The sequence below is a fragment of the Vombatus ursinus genome, unplaced genomic scaffold (genome assembly GCF_900497805.2).
Source record: "Vombatus ursinus unplaced genomic scaffold, bare-nosed wombat genome assembly UNPS02001419.1, whole genome shotgun sequence".
Lineage (NCBI taxonomy): Eukaryota > Metazoa > Chordata > Mammalia > Diprotodontia > Vombatidae > Vombatus > Vombatus ursinus.
The window spans coordinates 30,688,400-30,715,586 of NW_020941197.1; the positions used below are offsets into that span (position 1 = coordinate 30,688,400).

Consider the following 27,187-nt stretch of genomic DNA (forward strand, 5'->3'; position numbering starts at 1 on the left):
TTCTGTAGAAATTCAGCTCAGATTCCACCTTCTCCATGGAGCCTCCCTTGAAGATGTCTCTCCCTCCTGAACTTACTTTATATTTGCTTTTCTCTGTGATCTGCAACATCTCACTCTGGCCTCATCCTTAGCTCCATGTTTTTAAAGCCTGCATGGCTGAGGCCTCCAATACTGAAGCAGATGTAACTCAGGCGAATAGGAGAATCGAATTCTCACTACCAGCTTCCCTGGCCTCCTTCAAAGGTCAGCTCAAATCCTGCCTTTTGAAAAAGGCCTCTCCCCATCTCCCACCTTTGCTGATGTCTCCCCTCCAAGCTTACTCCCATCTACTCTGTATATTTCTTGCATGAACGTTGTCTGCATATCATTTCCCCACACTAGAATATGGGCTCCCAGAGGGCAGGGACTGTGGTTTTGCCTTTCTTTGTATCACTAGAGCTTAGCACATTAAGTGTTTAATGACCAATTGACTAACACTTTCCATCTGATGATGTTATGATGATGTTATGCTTTTAGCATAACAAAATGGGTATTATCAAGACCTTCTTTCTAATATTTCTATTCTTAACCAAGAATGGGAAATGAGGGCTGTCCCCAGATTTGAGGACTCCTATATTTTATGTAGCACCCTAGCACTTAAGCTCTTCCTTAAGGTGTGCTCTACCCCACTCCACCCCCACCATGGTTTTGGTGCTACATAGGCATGTCAATAAATAGGCCTGGGAAATAGAAACTACAAAGTCTCAAAGAATCCAGATCATTTTGTTACCAGCATGATCACTTTGGGAATGAGGTGGGCCTTTTAAGAAAATTCTTGGGGTGTGTGTGCCAAGGAGTATCAAAAATTTTGTCCCTATAAGAATCTATTGGATCCATCAGGAGTTTGCTGGTAAATGTTTAACAACTGACTATCCAAAACCAAAATATGTTCAACACACTTTTAATATTTAATCTGCATAATTAACAATTTCTTCATTACTTTCTTAAATCTAGAAATCACTGATAAATCAAGCCCTGGTTTGTAGCATTTATCAATTTCCAAGGTATAAATGCTCACACTAAACATTTAACAATCAGCTCAAAAGCTGATTCAACTAGCTCCAGCACACCTTTATATTTAAAGACCCTTGATCTTTGTGCCCCTAAACAAATTGCTACAGGCAGAGATGGTTGGAAATGAGAATTTAGGAACATTTTCAATTATTTTTTTTTAATATATCAGTTATTGATGTCTTTTGTCTTTATATCACAGTCATTTCTGGAGAACACAACTCTTCGCCCTACCCCCAACATACCAAGACCTCCCTTGGGACAAAGAAAAAAAACTAAGCACAAACATTAGATACCCTGACACCACCTGACAATGTAGATAGTATTCTGCCCCAGCAGGAGGGACAGACACTTCATTTTCTGTTCTCCGGAACCTTTAATGGTTTTTCTTTCTTTAAAAAAAAAAATCAGTTGTTAATGATTTATTTAGTTTTTGGGCTAGTACTTGAAGACAACTTGAAGAAGTTGTCTTGCTGCACATGTAAAAGTTTTTTCATTATATAAAAATTTATAACAACTGGGCTGTGTGTATGTTTGTGTGTGTGTGTGTGTGTCTGTGTCTGTGTCTGCGTGTTCAAAATCAGGTCCTCATAATACTCAGAGGAGGAGGGTTATGCATAGAAATATGCTAAGGTGTTCTTTAAAGAGAGGAGAAAATGTGCTCAGCAAAGAATTATTTCGTGGTGCTTTACATCAAGGAATTAAAAATTCCTGTAATGAAATGAATATTGTACAAAGATCCTTTGGGACAAAAGAACAATTGTAGCACATACAAGGCAGGCAGTGGATCTACTTTACACCAGCTATTTCATGGTTGCACAAAACAAGTATTATGCAGCATTCAGTACGCAAACAATAAAAAGGGGTTAAAAAGCACAAGGGACCACCTTACCATTTTGCATTTCTAACTTTAGAAGGAAACTAAGGTATGTTCATAGCTTTTACATATCTGATTTATAGTTAGCTCTACATCACTAATCAGATGAGGGATTTGGCCTACTTGAAAAGCCCATCATACATGGCCCCTTGTCTATCATCATGTTCTTTAGACAATTGTTATTATTCAGTCATTTCAGTTGTATCCGACTCTTCATGATCCCATTTGAGGTTTTCTTGGCAAAGATACTGGAGTGGTTTGCCATTCCCTTCTCTAGCTCATTTTGCAGATGAGGAAACTGAGGCAAACAGGGATAAGTGACTTACCCAGGGTAGTATCTGAGGCCAGATTTGAACTCAGGAAGATGAGGTCTTCCTAACTCCAGGCTTGGCACTCTACCCTCTTGGTACTCTAGGTACCACCTAGCTGCCCTTTGCTTAACTATATATGTTTGCAGTAAATTTTGTTCTTGCTTTTTCAATGTGAGGGAAAGGGAAGATGAGAGGGACAGAATTCAGAGCTACAAATAAAATAAAATAAAAACATTTTCCAGCTGATAGGCACCTACTTTGTTCCCTGCTTTTTGCTACTACAAGCTATGAATATCCTATTAGATATTGGATCTTCGTTTCTGCATGAAATCTTTCCTGATCCCTATAGCTAAGCTGTGAGTGCCCTAGCTCCCATATCTATCCTTTATTCTTTTTGCATATTTTCTCTATATGCATATATATTTGTAGGAATAGAAAAGGCATTGACTTTGGATTCAAAGTGTGTGCTATGCCCCCTTTTTCAAATAAAAATTCCTCGGAGACTCTTAATCCAGCAAGGAGATGATTTATTAACTTCCTCGAGGAAGGGCTGTTCCTCAATGCAGCAAGGCAGGCAAGCAAGGAGAGAGAGAGCTGGCTCTGTCCCCTCATACAGTTCTTAAAGGAAAAATCCACAAACACCTGTCCCTGACCACAGAGCTCACAATGTTGTTGTCCTTAGCAATCTACTTTATGAGGAGGCTAGTTCCAGGAAGGCATATATGCGGTCTTCGAGAAGCAGGATGTGCCCATGACAGTGTGACTCAGTCAGTTACATTTTTGAAGTTTAATTAAGTTGCAGACATTCAAACTTAACCCTGAGGGGCCTGCATTATTATGAGTCTCCCACACAAAAGCATGCGGGTTTGAATCTTGGTTGAATTCCTTACTCTTTCTGCGACCACGGTCAAGCCTCTTAGCTTCTCTAGGTGTAGGCTTTTCATCTATAAAATAAAGGAGTTGAACTAGATGTCCCCCCAAATTCCCTCCAGCTCTAGCTCTGTAATCTTATGTTGTCTTTTCTGTTGGATGTAAGCTCCTCTGGGGCAAGGACTATTTAACTTGTTCTTTCGTATCCCCTGTGTTCCTTTGTATTGCTGTAGCTGGAGGATAATTTTGTTGTTGTTCGGTCATTTTCACTTGTGTCCAACTCTTCATTACCCAATTTTGGGTTTTCTCGGTAAAGAGACTGGAGTGGTTTGCCATTTCCTTCCCCAGCTTACTTTACAGATCAGGAAACTGAGGCAAACAGGGTTAAGTGACTTGCCCAGAGTCAAACAGCTAGTAAGTATCTAAGGCCAGATTTGAATTCAGGAAGATGAGTCTTCCTGACTCCAGGTCTGGCATTCTATCCGCTTAAGCCACCTAGCTGGCACATAATAAGAACCTAATAAATGTTTATGGATTGACTTTTGGTTGGCATATACCACATATACTCTAGTAAGGCATTGTGCTACAATGGGATGAGTGTCAGGTTAGGAATCATACAGAGTATCTCAGTCCAAACCCCAGTTCTGTTAAAGAACTGTGTGACCTTGGACAAGTCACTTAATCTCAGGACCTTAGTTTTTACTTTTTTTTTTTAGGCAATTGGGGTTAAGTGACTTACCCAAAGTCACACAGCTAGTAAGTGTCAAGTGTTTGATCTGAGGTCGGATTTGAACTCAGGTCCTCCTGACTTCAGGGTCGCTGCTCTAGCCACTGCGCCATCTAGCTGCCCCTAGTTTTTTCATCTATAAAATAGGAAGGTTGGACTAGCTAACCTTTAAAGTCCCTTCCAGCTCTAAGTGTATGATCCTGCGATCTGTGTTGATGAGCTTTTGTACTAGAAAGTCATGAAATGTCGGGACTGGAAGGGGCCCTCAAGATTATCAAATTTGATGCCCTCATTTTCCAGATGAGGGAACTGAGTCTTAGGCAGGAAAAGTAACCTGCCTGAGGACACCTAAGCAGTAAGTAGAAGAGTTAGTTATGTAAACTGAAATCTTCTGACTCTGAATTCAGTGCTCTTTTCATGCTCTTTTTGACTGTGAAGGTTGCCATCTTATCTCCACATCAACTCCATATCAGCATGATCACACCCTTGCCCTAGCTGTGAGACCCTGCTTCTTGTCAGAGGTCCCTTGCTCAGCAGTTTCTCTCTGACTACAACCTTCCTACATCTAATTTCTCCCAGTTTCTCATTACAACTGCTTTTCTTAACTCACTTTACCTTTTCTATTTTACATGATCCCTAAGTCCCCTCCTGTCTGTGTTGGATTCCTCCCCATCCCCCACCCCACCCCCCCAAAAAACCCTAAAACTCATGACTGGCTGCTTTATTTTTTAAATTCTTATTGGTATCTTCTGTTTTTATGCCTTTCTTTCTGAGTATATACTTCCCTCACCTTACCTATTGAACTCTCTCTTGCAACAAAGAATGAAAAAAGGAATTAAAAAAAACACTTCAGCAAAACTAGGCAGTTTTCAAAAGAAAAAAAAGGAAAGTATCAATCAATGAAAAAAAAGTGCAGGTAACTTAATCTCTGGGCCTTAGTCTTTTCATCTGTAAAATAAGAAGGTAGGGCTAGGTAATCTAAGGTACCCTCCAGCTCTAAGTCTGTGACTGTGTGATCTATGTTGATGACTCTCTGTATTAGAGAGGCATAGAATAATAATAAGTAAGAGAAATACTAGTAATAAGAGAAATACAAATTAAAACCGTTCTAAAGCTCCACCTCATACCCATCATGTTGGCAAAATGATTTTTAAAAAAAAAAAAGGAAAATGGAAGCTGCTGGAAGGGATATAGGAGGAAGAGACCACTAATACACTGATGGTGGAAGCCATGAATTGATCCAATCATTTTGGAAAGCAACTTGGAACTATACCTTAAAAATCATAAGCCATGAACATTGAATGCCCTTTGACACAGCAATACCACTAAGGCCAATAACCCAAAGAGATCAAAGAAAGAAGAAGTAGATCCATATGAACAAAAATGTTCACAGCAGCATTTTTGCAGTAGAAAAGAAATGGAAACAAAGTGTGTGCTTATCACCTAGGGAGGATGGCTGAATGAATGGTGGTATATGAATTAATGGAATTTTATTGTGCTGTAAGAAATGGTAAAAGGAATGGATTCAGAGAAATATGAAATAACTTGTATAAACTGATACAAAGTGAAGTGAGCAGAACCAAAAGAATAATTTATTCAAAGACCACATCATTGTAAAATAGAGTGAGTTTGAAAGACTTAATAACTCTGATCAATGATTCCGTAACTATGATTCCAGACGACTGATGATGAGGCATGTTGCCCAGCCCTTGATGAAAAGATGATGTGCTTGCCAGGGGAGCAGAGTGAGATGCACACTGTGGATTAGTTTGCTTGATGATACTTATTTGTTACAAGGGAAGGCTTTTTTGGGGGCAGAAGAGAGAAGTGATAGTGATGCTCCTCAACCCCAAAAAAGGAAAAGAAAACAAAGAAAAATGCCAAAAAAAAGTTTTTAAAAAATAAGGCACAGAGAGAATAGAAAGAAGTTCAGAGGGAGACACAGGTATGCAAGATAGCTTTGGAATTAATATATTGAATTTATTTTATACTTTTAAAAACTATACTTCATATTTCTTTTTGTGTAGAGAAATGTTTGTTGATAATGATCAAATTCCTACTATTTACAAATTTAAAAAGAGAATGTAAACCTCCAACGTATAACCCTTTATTCTTTGTCTCCTAAAGCATAAATAAATAACTTTTAAATTCCTTGGTTCTCTTCCATAGGTCATGAGCTTCCCCTTGCACATCAGAAATGCTCTGACTTTCAGAATGCCAATTTTCTACGGGGCACCAACCTCAATGTCCAATTCCTCTTCTTCACTCCTTTGGATCCTAGCTGTGGGAAGCTGGTAAGAGAAAGTAGTGACCTTCAGAATTTTGGATTCAACACCTCTCTGGAAACCAAGTTAATTATCCATGGATTCAGGTAAGAACAAAGAGGTCAACAGGAGCTCCCTAAAGAGCTCACATTGTTATGTGATAATAAGTAGTATTGTGCTCAATGGTACCATGAAAATATAATGGAGGGCAGCTAGGTGGTGCAGTGGATAAAGCTCCAGCCTTGGAGTCATGAAGACCTGAGTTCAAATCCAGCCTCAGACATGTAACACTTAACTAGCTGTGTGACCCTATGTAAGTCACTTAACCCCATTGCCTCACCCCCCCAAAAAAAATACAATGGGAAAAGGTTAGAGAGAAGAGGGAGTGGACTGACTGATTACCTGTTCAGATACTCAAAATTTGAACAGTGCTTTATACATATACACATACATATATTACCATTTCCTGAAAAGCTACATGTAATATACCCTTTCTGTTTCAGTTTCCTCAACTATAAAATGGGGGTGTTGGATTAGATAATCTCAAAGATTTCTTCCATCCAATCATCTGCCTTAGTAATTTTCCAAAGTGATTTTTCAGGTATGATACCATCACCACCACCTCCCTCCCCTCCAAACTCGATAAACTTCAGTGTCTCTCTATTAACTCCAGGATCAAATATAAACTCTTTTGTTTGGTTTTTAAAGCCCTTCACAATCCAGTTCTTTCCTACCATCCCAGTCTTCTCATTTTCCTTCCCTTTTCATCTTCACCTCTTACCTTCCCCAACATTCTTCAAGGGTTAGTTAAAAACCCACCTTCTATAGATGACCTTTCTTGACCCCAAGTTTCAACAGGCTCTCTGATAATTACTTGTTCTGTAGGTCTCATTCTCATTATTCTAGAGGAGTATGATCCCCTTTAATGCTGCTGCAGCATAGTGGAAAAAGCATTGGACTAGAAATAGGGGCATTAAAGAGCTATAGAAATGCCAGTTGTAGTTATTAAAATTATTATTACTATTATTATTATTATTAGCTTACAGTCACCAAACCTCCAGTCTAGTGATAACTTAGTTCCCTGAAACTTTTACTGCACTTCTGCTAAGCTCAAGCAATGTTTATGGACCAATACACAGTTATGTTGGTAAATGTTCAACAACCAGCTTCTCCAAGAGAAAATATATGAACACATACTTTTTAGAATTATTACTTGGGTATAAATGCTTTCATGGAAAATTTAATAATTACCTCTCAGTTTGAGCTGTCTGCAGCACACCTCTGATTAGAACTTAGATAATCACTGATAATTAGAGCTTGAAGGGACTGTGGAGATCATCTAATCAAATTGCCTCATTTTATAGATAAAGACACCAAAATGACCAACCCTAGGTTATATAGCAGAATAATGGCAGAAACAGAACTAGTTCTCCTGGCTCCAAGTTTAATCCTTCTTTTGAGCTATGCAGAAGGCCTAGAAGTTAGTTCTAGCTTCTTTACTCACTAGCTGTATCACAATAAGTAAGTCACTTAATCTGTCCTGGAAAGTGTCCTGAAGAAGGTGGCCAGGATGCTGAAGGGCTTTAAGATCATGCTGTGTAGTGACTGATGGAAGGACCTGGAGCTGCTCAGCCTGGACAAGAAAAGCCTTAGAACACATGATAGACATCTTCAAATATTGGAAGGATTTTCCTGTGAAAGAAGGATTAGCACGGCCCCAGAGGGCAGAACTAAGAGCAATGGTTACAATGGCAGAGATGTAGATTTAGTCTCAATATAAGGAAAAACATTCTAACAAAAAGTGCCTCAGGAATCCCAACCAGGTTCTGGCTGAACTAGATGGCCTCTGAGGCAGGGATGTGTTGGTGTTTAACTGATCCTCCCCTCAAAACCACATGACGAACTTTTAAGTTTAATTTGCATTGTTAACATTTTCTCCATCACTTCCTGAGGTTTAGACAATCAACAAAACAATAAATCATGCCCTGATTTGTAGCATTTGCCGATTTCCAAGGTGTAAATGCTCACACTGAAAAGTTAATGAATCACTCAGGCTGGTAAGAGCTGGCTCAGATACAACCCTGCTCTGAGTTTGTGTCTCTGGGCCTTGTTTTCTCAACTGTAAAATGGGGATAATAATTTTTGTCCCATCTAACATAGAAAAATTGTCATGATCAAGTAATATGATATGTATAAAAACTCTTTTCCAACTGTAATTTACTATCAGTATTATTTCTGTATCATTTTTAGACAGTCAATCAATAAGTACTTGGTAAGTACCTACTATGTGCCAGCCATTGTGCTGGGCATAAAAAGACAAAAATGAAACAGTCTCTGCTCTCAAGGAGCTTGCATTCTATTCAGAAAGATTACATGTACAACAGTAATAACCACACTGTGCAATGACTGACTTCAATAGACTTAACTTTTCTCAGCAGTGCAAGGATCTAAGACATCTCCAAAAGACTTACGATGGAAAATGCTATCCACACCCAGAGAAAGGACTATGGAGTCTGAATGCAGAGCAAAGCATACTATTTGCTCCCCTTTTCTTTTGTTGTTTTGTTTTGTTTCTTCTTTCACATGGTTCCTCCCATTAGTTCTAATTCTTCTTTACATCACAACTAATGTGAAAATACGCTTAATATGAATGCATAAATAGAGCCTATGTCAGATTGCACACCGTCTTGAGGAAGTGGAAGGACAGGGAGGGGGGAATTTAAAACTCAAAATCTTATGAAAGTGAATGTTGAAAACTAAAAATAAATAAATTAATTCTATAAAAAAAGAATAAACATATATGCACCAAAAAAAGATTACGTGGTAGATAAAGATATATACAAAATATTTTGAGGGGGGAGAGGGGAAGGGAACTAGCATTTATTACATGCCTACTATGTGCCAGGCACTGTGCCATGCGCTTTTACAAATTTCTCAAGACAAATTTACAAATTTGATCAAGACACTAGCAACTGGGGAGATCAGGAAAGGCTTCAAGTACAAGGTAGCTCTTGAGCTGAGTATGGAAATAAGCTACAGAACTCTAAGTGGTGGAGGGGAGGAGGGTGTGAGAAACAATTAGTACAAAGGTGGGAGAGAGCATACTTTATGTGAACAGCAAGAAAACCAATTAGGCTGGACAACAGAGTGTGTGAAGGGGAATAATGTATAAGGCTAGAAAGGGAGATTGGAGACTGAAAAGGGCTTATTTGCTAGATGAGGGATTATTGTTGTTTCAGTTGTATCTGATTCTTTGTGACCCCATTTAAGGTTTTCTTAGCAAAGATATTGGAGCGGTTTGCCATTTCTTTTTCCAGATCATTTTACAAATGAGGAAACTGAGATGAATAGGGTTAAGTGCCCAGGGTCACACAGGTAGTAAGTGTCTAAGGCTGAATTTGAATTCAGATCTTCCATACTCCATTCTCTGTGTGGATAGACACTGTGCCTCCTAGTTAGGTAGCACAGTGGATAGAGCATGGGGTCTGGACTCAGATGAGGGATGATTAAGAGAAATTCGAATCTTTATCAGCAGTAGAATACAAATTCATTCACCTGGCATTTGCACTGAGTGTCTCCTATGTAAAGACAACTAGGTGGTATAGTAGATAGAGAGCTGGTCCTGGAGTCAGGAAGACTCTTCTTCTTGAGTTCAAATCTTACCAAGCACTGCTGTGCTCTATACTAACCTCCTACCTTATCTTCATCTTTAAACTAACCTTATCTACTGTTTTTCTTCCTCAGTTTGAGGCCTTGTAATGTAATCAATCCTGTAATGGGTCCCAGCTTGGAAGGAAGGTGTTTCTTTTATTTCTTTTTACCACCTCCCATAGGGCATTAGGAACCAAGCCATCTTGGATCGATAAATTCATCCAGACTCTTCTGCGTGTGGCAGATGTAAACGTGATTGCAGTAGACTGGGTTTATGGATCCACGGGTGTTTATTACTCAGCTGTGGACAATGTGATAAAACTCGGTCTGGAAATCTCCCAATTCATCAGCAATCTACTGGTAAGACACAAATAGAATTGCTTATGTATAGGGTGAGGTGGGGGGGCATAGGGCAGGGATTGGGGGTATTAACACTTCAGATAATGAAGCCTTCCTAGAGTTTGGCTGCAGTGTTTTATCTCCAAGGGTATGGACTAGCTGAAGAAGTACTTGTGATCTGTGTTGAGTTAGTGAGGCCTGATTTGACTTGGCCAGCTCATTCTAGATATCCCATTCCAGGCGCTTGGTGTGTCAGAGTCATCTATCCACATCATTGGGGTCAGCCTTGGAGCACATGTTGGGGGAATGGTAGGATATTTCTATAAAGGCCAGCTGGGAAGGATAACAGGTAATAATATTCTATTTTGGCTTTGGGTCATTCGCTCGATGTTTAGAAACAGTCCCATTAGACTGTGAACTCCTTGAAAACAGAGACTGTCTTTTACCCTTCTTTGTATTCCCAGTGCTTAGCACAGAGCCTGACACATAGTAGGTGTTTAATACATGCTTGTTGCCTGACAGACAGTACTAACAGCCCTGAATATGGCTGAGGTAAGGAGAAGAGATTATAATAACACATTGCTAAGTTTAAACTAATAATCCCTTTTGAAACCATGTTATCGTATTATATAACAACATAAACCAATATGGCTTGGTAGATTAGAGGGCTGGCCCTGGAGTCTGGAAGACCTGGTGACCCTGGGCAAATTATTTAACCTCTTGATGCCTCTGGCAACTTTCTAAGATTTTGAGTTGCAGCAAAGGTGTTGATCTCTATTGGTAGAGGAGTTTTTCATTGGGAGCTTCCCACACTGATGAAATAATAGTACTGGTAAAAAAAAAATGTACACACACATACATATATGTATATATAGCATGTATATGTCTATGTATTTTTATTATATACATACACACATACATGTATACCTATGTAGGATATATGTGTGTATACCTGTATATAAATATTATCATATGGAAAGCTGCAATTGTTGTCAGGATCGCTCATTTAGAGCTGGAGGCGACCTCAGAAGCCATCAGTCTAAGATTCTCATCAGTCTAAGACTCTCATTTTAGATCCAAGAAAACTAAGGCACAGGGAGTCTTACTGACTTGCTTAAGATCACACAGGTAGTAGTGAGGCTTGAACCCAATACCTTTGACTCCAGAGCTGGTGTTCTGTCCCACAACACTAAACGTCTTCACTAGTACTGTTTTATCAATCTTTGTGGTCTAGGAGCATGTCATAGGAAGAACCCAGGATTTGAAGTCAGAGAACCTGCATTAGAATCAGGGCTCTGAAACATGTGACCTATGTAACCTGGGCCATTTAATTGTACAAACATTTATTAAGTGCTTACTATGTGCAAGGCAGCTAGGTGGCCCAATGGAAAGAGCACTGGGCTTGGAAGCAGAAAGACTCATCTTCCTGAGTTCAAATCTGGCCTCTGATCCTGGGCAAGTCACTTTACCCTGTTTGCCTCAGTTTCCTCTTCTGTAAACTGAGCTGGAGAAGGAAATGGCAAATCATTCCAGTATCTTTGTCATGAGAACCCTAAATGGGATCAGACAGAGTAGGACTTGACAACAACAAAATGTGCAGGGCACCACTGGGGATACAAAGGTTTTTTAAATGACCTAGTTCTTGCCCTCAAAGCACTTACATTCTATAGTCAAGTTCCTTAAACTCTTTAGGCCCCAGTTAACTTTTTAGCAAAATAATGGGCTTAGACTACATCTCTTAGGCCCTTTTAGCTCAAAATCCTATAAAGAGAGCTGAACTTGTATTCAGAAGATCTAGGTTTGACTCCTTGGCACTCACTAGCAAGCTTTATCACAGCCTCTCTGAATTTCAGTTTCTTTATCTATAAAATGGAAAGATTAGTGCTTAATACTCTATATTCCAGGGCTATTATGAGGAAAACGCTGTGCAAACCTTAAAGGATTACATAAAATGTGACATTATTCTTATTAAGTGGTGGTTTAAGTCATTCTAATTTTATAGATACAGAAAAACAGGAGCCAACAAGAGCCCCAAATTAATTTTACTCTTTTTTTTTTTTTTGGTGAGGCAGTTGAGGTTAAGTGACTTGCCCAGGGTCACACAGCTAGTAAGTGTCAAGTGTCTGAGGTCAGATTTGAACTTAGGTCCTCCCCAAATTAATTTTAATAAAAAGGGGAAGGGAGGAGTATCTGAAGTAAGTTTAAGTCTAAACTAGTTCTCTCCCAAACAATAATTAGCTGTTTTTCAATGGGCTCCGAGGAATTCCTTGGGGTGGGGTCCAATGGGACACTTCTTCAGGGTGGGGTGAAAAGGGAAGGAAGCATCTCCAGGACAGTGCTATGGATCCCCTTTAAATCTTCGGCCCTAGATAGTGCTACCCTAGTTTCCTCAACCTAGTTATAGTTATCTTCTCAGCTGTCCTCACTGAGTCTTCATCAGCATCCGCCACAATCTGCAAGAAAGCAACATTCAACTTCTTGGACCCAACATGCATAGCTCTAGAAGCTACACCAATCATGGTTTCCAGATGGCCTTCCACTTGTGGCAGGGGAAGGTGTTTCTGAAATCAGTGCTTTCATTTGCAGGCCTGGATCCTGCAGGTCCAGAGTACACTAAAGCCAGCCTGGAAGAAAGACTGGATCCTGGGGATGCTTTATTTGTGGAAGCCATCCACACAGACACAGACAGTAAGTTGTGGACTCTTTCCTTCTTCTGCTCTCAGGTAAGTATAGTGGGGGAGAAAACCCAGAAGAACCAAGCACTGGCTATGATTTTGCTACTAACTAGGTCTGTGACCTAGGGCAAGTCACTTGACCTCCGTGGGTCTCAGTTTCCTCATTTGTTAAATGGAAGGGAAGGACAGGATTGGACCAGATGATCTCTAAGGTGCCTTCCAGCTTTAAAATTCTCTAATGACTGAAGCTAATGCTTTTATTTTTAGCTCTCAGTGGGAAGGAATATTCTCATTCACAGATTAGAAATGTTTCCTTGGAATTCTTGCTTTCTGACTCACGCCCAAACCCTGTGCTGCTATTTTTAAGTGGGAGGGAAAAGGAGAGAGAGCAGGCGTAGTATGTTTAGAATGTCACTGCTTTTTCTCTTTTCATGGATTCTGTGGTTTGGGGGATTCCATCAACACATCAGCCTCCCGTGTCACCAAGACACTCACTGAAAGAATGAGCTCAGGCCTTGATTCCAGGGAAGAGAGTGGTGATTTGTATCCTCCACAGTGAATTGCTTAGAGGCAACATGCTATAGTGAAGAGAGGGCTAGCCTTGGAATCCTGCCTCTGACACATGCTGGATATATGACCCCGGACAAGTGACTTAACCTCTGAGTACCCCAGACAACTCTCTAAGATGGTCGTGTACGGATATGTTGCCCATCTGGATCATTGGAGCATGTTTCCAAGCTGAAGTCCTGGTGAAATCACAGGTTTGGGATTGGGGAAAAATGATTGGCTGCCATAGTGCTACCATGGTAGCCACGATTGCCTACCTAAGCACTAAATAAATTAGATCTGTACTGGTAGGGAACAAAATATGGGAGTATTATTCATTATTTCCATTCCCATCCCTGATCCCAAAAGATGGGAGTTTGAATTTCTTTCTCTTCTGATGAAAAAATAATAACTTAATACCAGAGAATATTAGAACTGGGAAGGTCCTTAGAGATCAACTACTCCCATGCCACCATTGTATAGATAAAGGAATTGATCCCAACCCAGCCCCTCTATTTTGCCAAGTGGACAAGCCCTTCTTTCCCTAAATTTAGTAAATAGGTGATTTATCAACTACTCACTTATTTCATCAAGGGCTCTCACCTCCCAGGCACATATTTCATAGCTCAACTCCATTCAAGAAGAATTTATTAAGTGCTACTGTGTACAAGTTACTGGAGAATACAAGGACAAAGATAACAGATTTTTTCCTCAAAGAGTTAACATTCTGTTGGATATTAACTGATATCTCTTCCTGGTGTATCTGAAAGAAGTCATTGTCAGGATACCACACCAGGGAGCAAAGGATGCAAAGGTCTGGGCAGCAATGATGATTATTACTCTAAGGATGAAGTCTCTTACTATTCTAGACCCTTGCATCCACTTCTTTCAACTGCTCTGAATGTAGGCAGAAGAGCATTGGAGAAGAATCTCTGCTCTGCTGTTTACAACTTTTTTTTAAGAAAAATTTTTTTTATTCCAAAGCTCTTACCCTTCCTTTCTGGGAGGAGGAATAAAGGAGTGAAGATAAAAATAATTTCCAGTTCTATACATCAACATACAAGGAGTTGGAGTAACCCCTCCAACTCTGACCAATGTAGTAGGCACTAAATGTGTGATCAGTTAAAGTGAATCTCATGACAGCACCTGAGCCTCCACTCCTCAGTTAGTTGAGGCAGTAAACAACAGGAGTCTCCAGGCAAAGGCATTGCTAGGGCAACTCTCTGGGCAGTGGGTAGAGAGGGCATCCATGGGGCACATCAAGACTGGCCTCCAGGGAAACCACCCTCTTGACTTTGATCCACACTCCCCACCCTTCTTGGCAGTGGAGAATCATCAAATTTCGAGGTGGAAGGGATTAACTTTGGGCAAAACATTTCCCCTTTTTAATCTCAAGTTTCCTCAGCTATAGAAGGAGGAGATTGGACTAGATGATCTCTGAGGTGTCTTACCTCTCCTTCCAGTGCCAAATCATGTCCTAATGTCAATGTGAACATTGAAATGTAGACTGTTGACAAAAATTATACTAAAATGGAAAAAGTGCTGTATTTGGATTTGGAGTGAGGAGATATGACTTCAAGTTCTAGCTCTACCTTTGTGACTTTGTGTGAATCACAACTTCTGGGAGCTTAGTTTCCTCATCTGTAAATTTGGGAGTGAGAGATAAGTTGGCGCCTTCTACCTGTAAATGATTCGATGAAACGATGTGGAAATATACTCTAGTTGTCCCTCTGTGTGGGAATTACCCACAAGCATGCAACTGATCCATAAACATCTCATTGAAAAATCAGAAAAGGAATAGGAAATAATAGTCAAGGAAAGTGGCTTTTAACAGCATGTCCTTTGCTTTATCTAAGCATGGAAATATCTGCCAGTATGCTGGTAAATGTTTAACTGGCTATTTAGGAAAAAAAAAAGTATGGTCAACATATTTTAAAAATTAATCTGCACTGTTAACATTTTCTCCAATACTTTTTAAAAAATAAGTTTTTATTGATATCTTCTGTTTCTTATCATGATAGTTATCCCAAGTATCCCTCCCAGAATTGCATCCCATGTAACAACTAGTATTTTTTTTAAAGGGAAGAAAATCAGCACAACTGATTAATACATTGAAAAAGTCTGAAAACATGTACAATGTGTAACATCTGTGGACCCTGCACTTCTATGAAGGAATGGTTTGGAGGGGTGTTCTCTGATATCTCTTCAATTGAGTCCTGTTTGATTCTTATAATTTTGTTACATTTACTTTTGGGTTTTTTGGTGTGTGTGTTTTTTTAATTTACATTGTAGTCGTGTATATTATTTTCTTGACAGCTTAATCAGTGCATCAGTTCATGCAGATCTTTCCATGCTTCTCTGTATTCATCACACACATCAATGCTTACAACACAGTAATATTCCATTATGTTCATGTACCACAATTTGTTTTGCCATTCCCCAGTCAATGGGCCTTTGTTTCCAATTCTTTTGCTATTGTTGTATTCAGTTGTTTCCAACTCTTCACGACTCCTTCTAGGGGTTTTCTTGGTAAGGATACTGGAGTAGCTTTGCCATTTCTTTCTTCAGCTCATTTTACAGATGAGGAAACTGAGGCAAACAAAGTTCAGTGACTTGGATAAGGTCATACAGGTAGTAAGTATCTGAGACTAGATTTGAACTCAGGAAGAGGAGTTTTCCTTACTCCAGGCCCCAAGCTCTATCCACTGTGCACCTAGCTGCCCCTTCTAATTCTTAATTATCCCAAAAAGTGCTGCTAAAAATATTTGATGTGTATAAGAACTTTCTTCTTATCAATGTAGTAATAGAGTCTCTGGTTCAAAGGGTACGGACTTTTAAAATCACTTTATTTGAATAATTCCAAATTGTTTTCCAAAATGGTCACACCATTTCATAGCTTCACCAAAAATGAATTACTGTAGTAATTCACAACCCTTCCAACATTGACTATTGTCATTTTTTGGGTCATTTTTTTCCCCAATTTTCATGTATGAGGTGAAACCTTTGGGTTACTTTTATTTACATTCCCCTTACTACTAGTGATTTAGAGCATTCTTTCATGTGATTGTGAATACTTTGCAATTCTTCTCTGGAGAACTGTTTGTTCGTATCCTTTGACCACTTATCTATTGGAAAATAGCTATTAGTCTTCTATATATTTATTAATTGTTCATATATCTTAGATACTAAACCCTTATCAGAGAAATTTAATTCAAAGATTTTTTTTCTTTTTTGACAACTTCCCTTCTCATTCTAGCTGACTTAATGTTGACTGTGCAGAAGCTTTTCAGTTTTAAGTAATCAGTTATCTCTTTTATCTTTTGTAATTGCCTCTATCTCTTATTTGGTTAAGTATATATCTCCTACTCATAGTTGTGAGAAGTATAAATCTGTTTTTCTTTGAACTTTTTTATAGTATGATCTTTAATATCAAGGTTGTGTATACATTTAGAATGTATTGTGGAATATGGTGTAAGGTGTTGAGCTAAGCCTAATTTCTGACAGACTGATTTCTAATTTTCCCAGAAGTTTTTTTTATCAGATAAGGAGTTTTTCCCCAGGTATTTTATATTTTCCATTTTACCAAACACTAGGTTTTTGAGTTCTGATTCTCTCTTGTCTAGTCAGTTCCATTGATCTGTCTCTTTTTTCTTTAACTGATACCAGATGGTTTTGATGATTGCTGTTTTATAAAATGGGCAACTAGCTGGTGTAGTGGATAGATCACTGGACCTGGAGTCAGGAAAATCTGAGTTAAAATCTGACCTCAGACACTTACTACCTGTGTGATCCTGGGCAAGTCATTTAACCCCTATTTGCCTCAGTTTTTTCATCTGTAAAATGAGGACACACTGGAAAAAGAAATGGCAAACCACTCCAGTATCTTCACATAGAATTGGATACAACTAAACAACAACAAGCTTTATAAAATGGTTTGAGTCCTGAAAGTGCTATTCTCCTTTCATCTCTACTTTTTTTTCATCATTTCCTCTCATATTCTAGATCTTTTGTTTTTCCAAATGAATTTTGTTATTATTTTATAAAATTCTATAAAGTAGCCCTTTGGTATTTTGATTGGTGTAGCATTAAAAATGTAAATTAACTGTGGTAGTACTGTCATTTTTATTATATTGGCATAGCCTAGCCGTAAGCGCTGAACATTCTTCCAGCTATTTAAGTTTTTCTTTATTTCTTTATTGAGCACTTTGCAATTGAATTTATTCAAGCCTTTTATGTGCTTTGGTGAGTTGATCCCCAGAGATTTTATGCATTATGTTGTTATTTGGAATGGGATTTCCCTTTCTATTATTTTTTCTTTAGTTTTTTTATTATTACTATTATTATATAGAAAAGATGTGATTTTTGAGGGTTTATTTTGTAGTCTGAAACTTTATTGAGGCTATTAATTGTCTCAATTAGTATCTTTGTGGTTCCAAGAAAACCATGATGTCATCAGCAAATGCGGATAGTTTTATCTCCTCTTTACCTATTTTTATGTCTTTAATTTCTTTCTTTTATTTTTTATTTTTTAATTTCTTTTTTCTTTTCTTATTGCTTATTTTTTTATTTTTAATTTTTTAATTTCTTTTCTTTCTTTTCTTATTGCTGTTGCTAGAATTTTGAGAACTATATTGACTGGACATCCTAGCTTCACTTCTATATTTACTGCAAAAGGTTCTAGCATATCCATTATGTATGATGCTTACTTTTAGTTTTAGATAGATGATTTTTGTTAAATTAAAAAAGGTTCCTCTATGCCTATACTTTGTAGGGTTTGGGGAATAAAAGGATCAATTTAAAAAAAAACTTCCATGCAGTTCTAAGAAATACATATATTCTTTTACTGTCTTATTTAGAAGATGCTAAAAGTCTTTTAATTCTAGTTTCTCTAGGAATTTGTTCAGTTCCATATTTCCCATTTTATTTATCTTTCTTTTAAACTCATCCAAAATAGAGAGAGGAATATTAAAGTCATCTGTCATTATTGTGTTACTGTCTATGTCTTCTTGTAGCTCAAATAACATTTTCTTTATAAATTTGGACACTAAGGCATTTGAAGTATATAAGTTTATTACTGATACTGGTTTGTTGTCTATGGTTCATTTCAGCAAAATGTCATTTTATCCCTTTCTATTTTTTGAATTTTTGTTTTTGCTTTGTCAGATAGCATGATGGTAAATCCTGCTTTTTTGGATTCACTTGATGCATAGTAATTTTTTTTCCATTCCCTCAGTTTCATTTTGTGTATGTCTTTGTTTTTTAAATATGTGTTTTGTAAGTAACAAATTGTAACCTTTTTCTCTTATCTAATTTGTCATTCTTTTTCATTTTATTGAATTGTTTAATCCATTCACATTTAAAGTTATGAGAAGTTTGTATTTTCCTCCATCTGTCTATAATATTTTTTTAAGTTATGATTTTTCCCTCCTCTCCTTCAAACACTGTATTATGTTCCTTCCATTATTTTACCTTAATCTTTTTTAAGGTAACTCTATTTCTACTGACTCTCTTCTCATTCATTTCCCCTCTCCCTTTGGAATTTTTCTTTTTAGTTCCTCTTTTTCTCCTGCTTTTATCTGATTATATTCTTTTCTTTTTTCTCTCTCAACTAGATAAGTAGATTTCTCCTCTCTCCTCTTCTTTTTCCTATCCCTTTCCAAAAGGATTTTCATTCTCTTCATTGTCCGTCCTTTCCTGTCTGCTCTAACCCTCATTCTCTGACTCATGACCCCTATAATTATCTGGTCTCTCTCTTTTCTCTGTATTCCTAATGCAGTCAAAATTTCCAAGGTAACCATTCTGAGTTTTTCCTGTTAGGCAGTTTGTGCCACTGCCTTAAAGAGTTTGTCTTGTATATCCTCCTTTTCCACTGGACTTCACTCCCAGAACAATGCCAGTTATTTCAGGTAACAAGGAGGACACTTCCCTATAACAGGGCTCTTCCTGAACCATGTCTCTGATTATTCAGCCCACCCTTATCTATACCTTTTCCTTGTTTCCTTTCTTTCCCCATTTTCCTTAGGTCTCCTCCCTGGGTCCATGCTTTCCCACTCTGGGGCTAATTGCCCCTAGGAATTCCAACTTTCCTCTTCCCGAAGTGGGTCAAGTAGACTTTTCAAGCACAAATTCCTGAGGCCACATCCAGCATAAGTTCTCCATCTCCCTTCACAGACCATCTCTCTTCACCTATAGAAGCATTCATCAGTGGCCACCATTGCTAAAGCAAGGTTCCCTTCCTTTCTCTCACTTTTTAATCCTTTCCTCTTCCTCTTCCCACTCTCCTGTAAGCTTTTCTCTTTCTGAGACATTAAAGGTCACCTTCCCCTCATTGTTAGCCCTAGATTTGAAGGGGGAATATCACATACTCCACTCTGTTCCTCTGCTTACTTCTCCCCATTTCATGTACCCTCCCATGTTGTTATGTATTCCCACAAAAAAAAAAAAAAAAAAAAACCACCCAAAACTCATTCACTGGTAGATAGCATATTGCCAGGTTTCTATCCATAAAGCCTTAGGCCTATGTCTTCACTGTTACCTCCACAGGACTTACGCTTTCATCTTTGTCTCCTTGCGTACATACTGGTCTCTCTGCTGTTACTTTGTTGTTGCTGCTATCTTTGGCTGCTATATTTATTCATTCCTCTTACATCTCTGTTTGGGGTGTTTCAGAAGCAATTAATATCTTCAGTTCCAATTTTCTTTTGAAAAATGTTCCAAACCTCTTTATTATTGATCATCCATCTTTTTTTCATGTATGGTTAAACTCAGATTTTTCTGAATCCTGAGCTCCATTGCTCTTCAGAGCACATTATTCCATTCCCTCCTATATTTTATGGTGAGTACAAAATAGTCTTGTTTAATTCAAATCTCCTTTCCTTTGTATTTGAAGGTCTTTTTCCTGATGGAACTTGTAGTTTCTGAATTGAATTGTTAAATTTTTTTTCTGGAAATAATCTGTGAATTCTTTCAATTGATATTTCATTTTCCATGTTCAGAAGTTCTAGGTAATTCTCCTCTATTATTTCCTACATTATGGTGTTAAGGTTTTTGTTGTTGTGGGGGTGGTGGTTCTGTTGTATTCTTTTGAGAGACCTGTGTTCCTTAGGTTGTATCTGCACATCCCATCTTTGATATTATTATGTTTTGCTTGCATAGTGAGTATATTTGCTTTTAATGCTATTGTTTTTTGCTTCTCTTCTTCTAGATTGTCCTTTACTTTTGTTTCTTTTCATTCCCAATCTATTATTTTCTCATTTGTTTCTTTAGTGAGATTTGCCATTGCAGATTCTAGTTTTTTTTACTTTGTTCATTATTTTTGAAGTGTAGGACATAATTGCTGCTCTTATAATTCTCATTTTGCTCTTGAAGTGCTCAGAAACAGTGTGTTGGGATTCCATAGGGTCTTCTGTCTAATCAAGTATTGGATCATTTTCCTTTGTTTTGCAGTACTTATTTATAGATGCCTAAAACATATTTATTAGATCTGGAGAACATGTTTCCTTGTGTTGTAAATGTTTTCCCTGTTGATTTTTCTGTTTATGTTCAAAGTCTTTGAGTTTTCTTCTTCCCAAAATCCTTGGTCATTTCCCCCTTATTTTTCCCTATCACTCACTTTCTGACTCTCTCCCCTTTGAGGGTGATTTCTTTGGTGGCTGGATGTCAAAACATCTTAGACTCTTTCCATATTGGGCAATTCACAGTTCACCAGTGTAAGTCTCTGTCCCAAATGACTTTTGGTTGTCAGAACCATCCCCAGCTGGATGCTGTGCTTTTCCCCATAGTCTTACTGGAGGGCTACATATCCTCTTCTTACACAGAGTGTCTGGTCCTCATATCCTCTCATGCTTCCTCTTGGCAGTTCAGAGAGCTGTTTTACTGGTGGTACTATGAAATTGTACACTTCCACAGTGGCAGTTCAGAGCTTTGCAGTGCAGGTGCTATGGGGTTGTGTCCCCCAGCATGATTTTTACTCCCGAAGGGCCGCTGTCTATGACACTGGCTTTCTGTTGTTGCCTGAGAAAACTTCTGTAGCCAGACCAAGGGTCTCAATAACACCAGAAAGAGGGAGGAAAGACTGGGGTGTAGGGTTCAGTTTTGCTCCAAGCCCAGATCCATGTGTCAGGTTTTGGGGTTTGATAGTGCAGCCCTGATGCCCATCACCATAGCATGGGAGGCAGGGAAGGTATGCTGAGTAAGCTCAGGAACAGTAAGTTTCTCTTCATGTTTTTCTTTACCTTTTTTTGAATTCTAGGCATCCTAGGCCATGAAGACAGCTGAAATTACTTTATTTTTGGCGCATAATCTCTGTTTTATAAAAGTTTGAGAGAACATGAGGGATAAGAGAAAATGTCTAGTCTTCCGTATTGTTCCTCATGTGACTTCTCTATCACTTCCTTAAGTCTGAGTAATTAGCAAAACAATACATCAAGCTTTGATTTGTAGCATTTCCCCATTTCTGAAGTGTAAAAGCTCACACTGAAAATTTATCAACTTGCTATCATAAGTTAGTTCTAGCACACCTCAGGAAATACACATATTTTTTAAATTTACAGAAAGCTGAAGTCCTGCAAAGTGTGGAACTCTGCTATATGTTCTTACACCTGGAGCCAGAAACGACCTCAAAGGCCGTCTTCTCCAAACTGCTCATTTTATGGATGAGGAAATGAAGGGTGACTTGTCCGAGTTCATACAGGTTATAGGCAGGATCGGGACCCAGCTGGTTTGTCTCTAGAACCAGCGTCTTGTATGTAACCTGCCCTATATACTTTCGAGTCTGGCGATAGGCTCAGTTAAAGTTTGCTTTCCCTAACTCTCAGAGAAAATGGAAGCTCCTTTGGGCCCCAGAGAAAGAGGCTAATAGACTTTTGACTTCTTTCAGATCTGGGTATCCGGATTCCGGTAGGACACGTGGACTACTTTGTTAATGGAGGCCAAGACCAACCGGGATGTCCCTCATTTTTTCATGCAGGTACATTGGCATCTAACATCATAGATTAAAAACTAGAAGGAATGTCAGGGTCTATCAAGCCCAGCCCCCTCATTTTACAGATAAGGAAACTGAGATCCAGGGAGGCGAAACAATTTGCCCCAAGTCACACAAGCGGTGAAAATCAGAGGTGGGATTTGAAGCTAGGTCTCCTGATGCCAAAGCCAGTGCTCTTTCAACTGTCAGGCAGCTACAGAAAGGAGGGCCTTATACTTACTTGCTCTCTCTTTTTAAAATTTTTTTTTTGCTTTTTTTGGTGAGGCAATTGGGGTTAAGTGACTTACTATGGGTCACACAGCTAATAAGTGTCAAGTATCTGAGGCCAGATTTGAACTCAGGTCCTCCTGACCCCAAGGCTGGAACTCTATCCACCGCATCACCTAGCCACCCCTTAATTTGTCTTAACTCAGGAAATAACTGACAAGTGCTGTTGACTTGGAATACGCTCCTATAGATCTGATGGGCTGATGACTACAATTTCCTTTGAAATTGTCTAATATACTTAAAGATGATATTTTTTAAAGAATGTTTTTATTTAATTTTTTCTCAATTACATGTAAAACAATTTTAAACATTTGTTTTTTACAGTTTTAGAGTTCCAAATTCATTCCCTTTCTACCCTCCCTTCTCCTTGAGAAGGCAAGCATTTTGATATAAATTATGCATTTCCATGTTAGCCATGTTGCATAAAGAGAACACTGACCTCAAAAGGGGGGGGAATAAAGAAAGTAAAAAAAAAGCTTTAACCTGCATTTAAACTCCATCAGCTCTTTTTCTGGAGGTGGATAGCATTTTTCATCATAAATCCTTTGGAATTGTCTTTTATCATTGTATTGCTGAGAATAGCTAAGTCAATCATAATTAATCATCATACAATATTACTGTTACTATGTACAATGATCTCCTATTCTACTCATTTCAATCGGAATCAGTCCATATAAATCTTCCCAGGTTTTTCTGAAATCATCGTGCTCGTCATTTCTTATAGAACAACAGTATTCCATCACAATCACGTACCACAACTTGTTCAGCCATTCCCCAATTGATGGGCATCCCTTCAACTTCCAATTCTTTGCCACTACAAAAAGAACTGCTATAAATATTTTTGTACATATAGGACCTTTTTGTTTTCCTTTGATCTTTTTGGGATACAGACCTAGTAGTAGTCTTGCTGGATCAAAGGATATGCACAGTTTTATAGCCCTTTGGATATAGTATAGGATGATATTTTGAACATGGAAGAATATAGAGGATGTTGAACAGATGCCTGGTACTAGGTGGTAGGACTAAAGCTAGGTGTTTTTGAGACTGGGCTACAATCCAGAGTGCCCACCCAGTTTTTAAGAACCCCAACCACTCTTTAACGAATCACCTAAGCCAGCAACACCTCTCTCCCCTAATGCCCTGATTTCTGGCTAAGCTGCACTTACGATATCCTCTACAAAGCTGAGTAGGATGGCTTCTCAGTTGCCTGACAGCTGGGTTGTGGGGGTGGGGAAGTGAGAAATATTTATGTGGATGACTAAGGTGAACATAAAAATGTGCTCTGTGGCAGACTTGACATTTTTTGCAGGGTGACAAACAGTCATTTTAAGAAAGTGGCATAGAATTTCCAACGAGATGGGCAGACAGCTGCTCTCCCCTTAGCGCTTTCTCCAAGAAGTGGAAAAGTCCAGAAGGCCCAGTTTGAGATCACTTTATCAGTCACCTTGCATTTTAGGGGCACAAATACTGAAGAGAACCAAAAAGGAGGTTCACAACCCACTTTGGTGCCCTATTCTTAAGGCTCTATAGGACAGCATTCCCTGCTTTGGGGACAGTTATTACGAACTGTTAGCCATGAGTATAATACAATTATTTTTTCAGGGGGGCAGTCTAGACTTCTGATTTCATTGGTGAAAGGAATCCCACTCCCACGGGGAAATTCCTTTTACTGACACAAATCAACAAATCATTTGTAAGGAATAGCGTTAGAGAGTTGCCTGAGACAAAGAAGTCAAGTACTCATGCTTACCTGTATTTACATAAATAGGATATATCAGAAGCAAAGGAAGCAGCTAGGTGGCTCAGTGGATAGAGCACTGGGCCTGGCATCAGGGAGATCTGAGTTCAAATCCAGCCTTAGATACTTACTAACTATGTGACCCTGATCAAGTCACTTAACCTCTGTTTGTCTTAATCCATTGGAGAAGGAAATGGAAAACCACTCCAGTAACCTTGCCAAAGGGCAGCTAGGTGATAAAGTGGATAAAGTGCTGGGCATGGAGTCAGGAAGACTCATCTTTCTGAGTTCAAATCTAGTCTCAGACACTTCCTAGCTGTGGGTCCTGGGCAAGTCACTTAGCCCTGTTTCCTCACTTTCCTCATCTGTAAAATGATCTGGAAAAGGGAATGGCAAACCATTCCAGTATCTCTGCCAAGAAAACCCCAAATGGGGTCATGAAGAATTGAACACAACTAAACAACAACCTCACCTCTTCATGCCCACCTTTTAACTCCTCAGCTACCAGGGCCTCAGTTCTCCCTAGGTAGAATAGAGAAGAAGAATGTCATATAGACCATTTGCATGGTGTAGTGAAAAAAGTCATTGGATTTGGAGTTGCAAAACCAGGGTTTGTTTTTGGGCAAATCTCCCAGCCTCATCAGGCCTGAGTTTTACCATTTGTAAAGTTAGAGTAGCTGGAGGAAAAGATCTCCAAACACTATTCCCACTCTAGCATCCTTCTATCATCTGAGGTTATACAAATCAGGAGTTGAGAGTGAATGTCTCGTTTTCACTCTTCATGGCAGGTTCTCCCAGGGTTTACCACATTTGCTCTTTCTGCAAATGAGAGGCAGCTTGACCTAGGGTATAAGAGGCTGGCTTCCAAATGGGTGTGACCTGGGTTCACTTTCCACAATCACTAGATCACTTAACCTCTCAGTGTCCCAGGCACCTCTAAAACTATAAATGACTGAGAAGGTGCCTATCCATATTGGTAGAAGGAGTTGTCATCCTGAGTTCCCAATGTAAATCTAGTCTCCCCCTCCTCCCACACTCCCCAAAATACAATGAGCTACAGGGCAGGAAACCAGTGGTTGGCCTTTAGAAACTTCAACTGCTTTAGGCAGGTACATGACTAAGCCCACAGAGAACGGGCCTGGAGTCAGGAAGACCTACTATATTTTACTGCATAATGGTTGCCACCGCGTAATCATCCCACCTTCTCTTTTCCAGTCCAAAAATTGGTTTATAGCCTTTCATTGCATAATACTGTAATTCTGTTCATCATACCGCTTAAAAGGTAAACAGAGCCACAATGTGTTTACCAGTGGCATATGGATATGCATTTATCTTTCTCACACTGCAAGCCATGCGCCTACAATTATCAGCCCACGTGAATTGTCAGTATATTTCCAAAAGGCAACTTTCATGGTTTGTGTAGAGCGCTGCAGTACTAACACTATTGTCACTCAACTCAATGAAGACCTGTAGGAGCAAGGGGAGGCAGTGTACTGCCATGAGTAAGTCACCTGATATAATTAGATTGCATCTTCTCAATATTAACATATATTCACGAGTATTCTGTGTATCTTAATCTTGCACCAAAGAAAGTTTAGTAAGAAATGATTTTTAAGTAATACTGCCACAATTTTAAAGCTTTACATAATGGTCGCACCCTACTTTTTTGCGAAAAAAAAAATTGGCATAAAATCTGCAGCTATTATTCAGTGAAATATGGTAAGTTCAAATCCTGCCTCAGGCACTTACTAGCTTTGTGACCCTGGGCAAGTCTCTTAACCGCTGTCTGCCTCAGTTTCCTCAGCTATAAAATGGAGATAATAATAGCTCCTACTTCACAGAAAGGTTGTTGTGAGGCTCTAATGAAACAATTTGTCAAGTTCTTAGCACAGTGCCTGGCACAAAGTAGGTGCTATATAAATGTTTATTCCCTCCCTTCTTTCCCTTGGGGATCTCTCTCTGAATACTGTTTGTTTTTGTGTTCTAAAGAATAGGCTATTCTATTGTGTAGGAATTGGGCTCAGATTAAGCTGTGGGGGAGGAGGGATGCTTGGGGTGGGGTGGCCCCGTGGTACAAGGAAATCAAATCCAGTACAGTCCCTATTGCTTAACATTCAAAGTAATGTTTCATTACTTCATTAATTCATTCAGTAAGGGAAGTCCCGAATACTTATAGTTTGCCGATTTAGAGATGAAGGATAGTTACCGGCAGTTGGTGGAGAGGGGGAGTTTCCATCTGCCTTCATCTGTTACCTCATTTTTATATTTCTGTTCAGGTTACAACTATCTGATTTGTGATCACATGAGAGCTGTTCATCTCTACCTCAGTGCCTTGGAGGATCCCTGTCCACTGATGGCCTTCCCTTGTGCCAGCTTCAAGGATTTCCTTTCAGGACATTGTCTGGATTGCGCTGACCCTTTTCGGCATTCTTGTCCCAGAATCGGTAAAGTCTTCATCTCTGCTGGGGACAGTTCAAAGACTAGGAACTGCCTCAACTTTAAGTCCTGATTCCTTGTGGTCAAGAACAATCTTTTCCCTAAGGGAAAACAGGAAATAGTTGATGAAATTTTAAACTAATTCTAATTTGTAGAGTTGTATTTTGTGCTCAGTTTCCTACCATCCTCTGATTCATTGATTCATTTATTTACTTGTTCATTCATTCTACAACTACAGTATGAAAGGTGCTGGACCAAAATAACAACTAGGAATAACACTTTCACTCAGAAGACTGTTGGATTTGAAATCAGACAATCTGGGTTCAAATCCCAGCCCTTACGCTTATATACTTTGTAACTTTGGGCAAGTCATTTAACTTCTTTTAGTTTTGGGAAGTTTTGTTATCTGTAAAATAAGGTGATTGACTAAGTCTGAGGTGTCAAACTCCCTTA

General features: G+C 38.9%; 1 protein-coding gene across 1 annotated transcript in view; it reads left to right on the forward strand.

The window, feature by feature from the left end:
• The window catches only part of PLA1A (phospholipase A1 member A), a 68,051-nt gene that overhangs the window by 23,286 nt on the left and 17,578 nt on the right, over positions 1 to 27,187 (forward strand). Inside the window, exons 6-11 of the mRNA XM_027867034.1 lie at positions 6,005 to 6,206; positions 9,933 to 10,110; positions 10,330 to 10,438; positions 12,676 to 12,777; positions 22,189 to 22,278; positions 26,575 to 26,742. Of these exons, the coding sequence (XP_027722835.1) occupies positions 6,005 to 6,206; positions 9,933 to 10,110; positions 10,330 to 10,438; positions 12,676 to 12,777; positions 22,189 to 22,278; positions 26,575 to 26,742 (849 nt within the window). The remainder of the gene's footprint in view (positions 1 to 6,004; positions 6,207 to 9,932; positions 10,111 to 10,329; positions 10,439 to 12,675; positions 12,778 to 22,188; positions 22,279 to 26,574; positions 26,743 to 27,187) is intronic.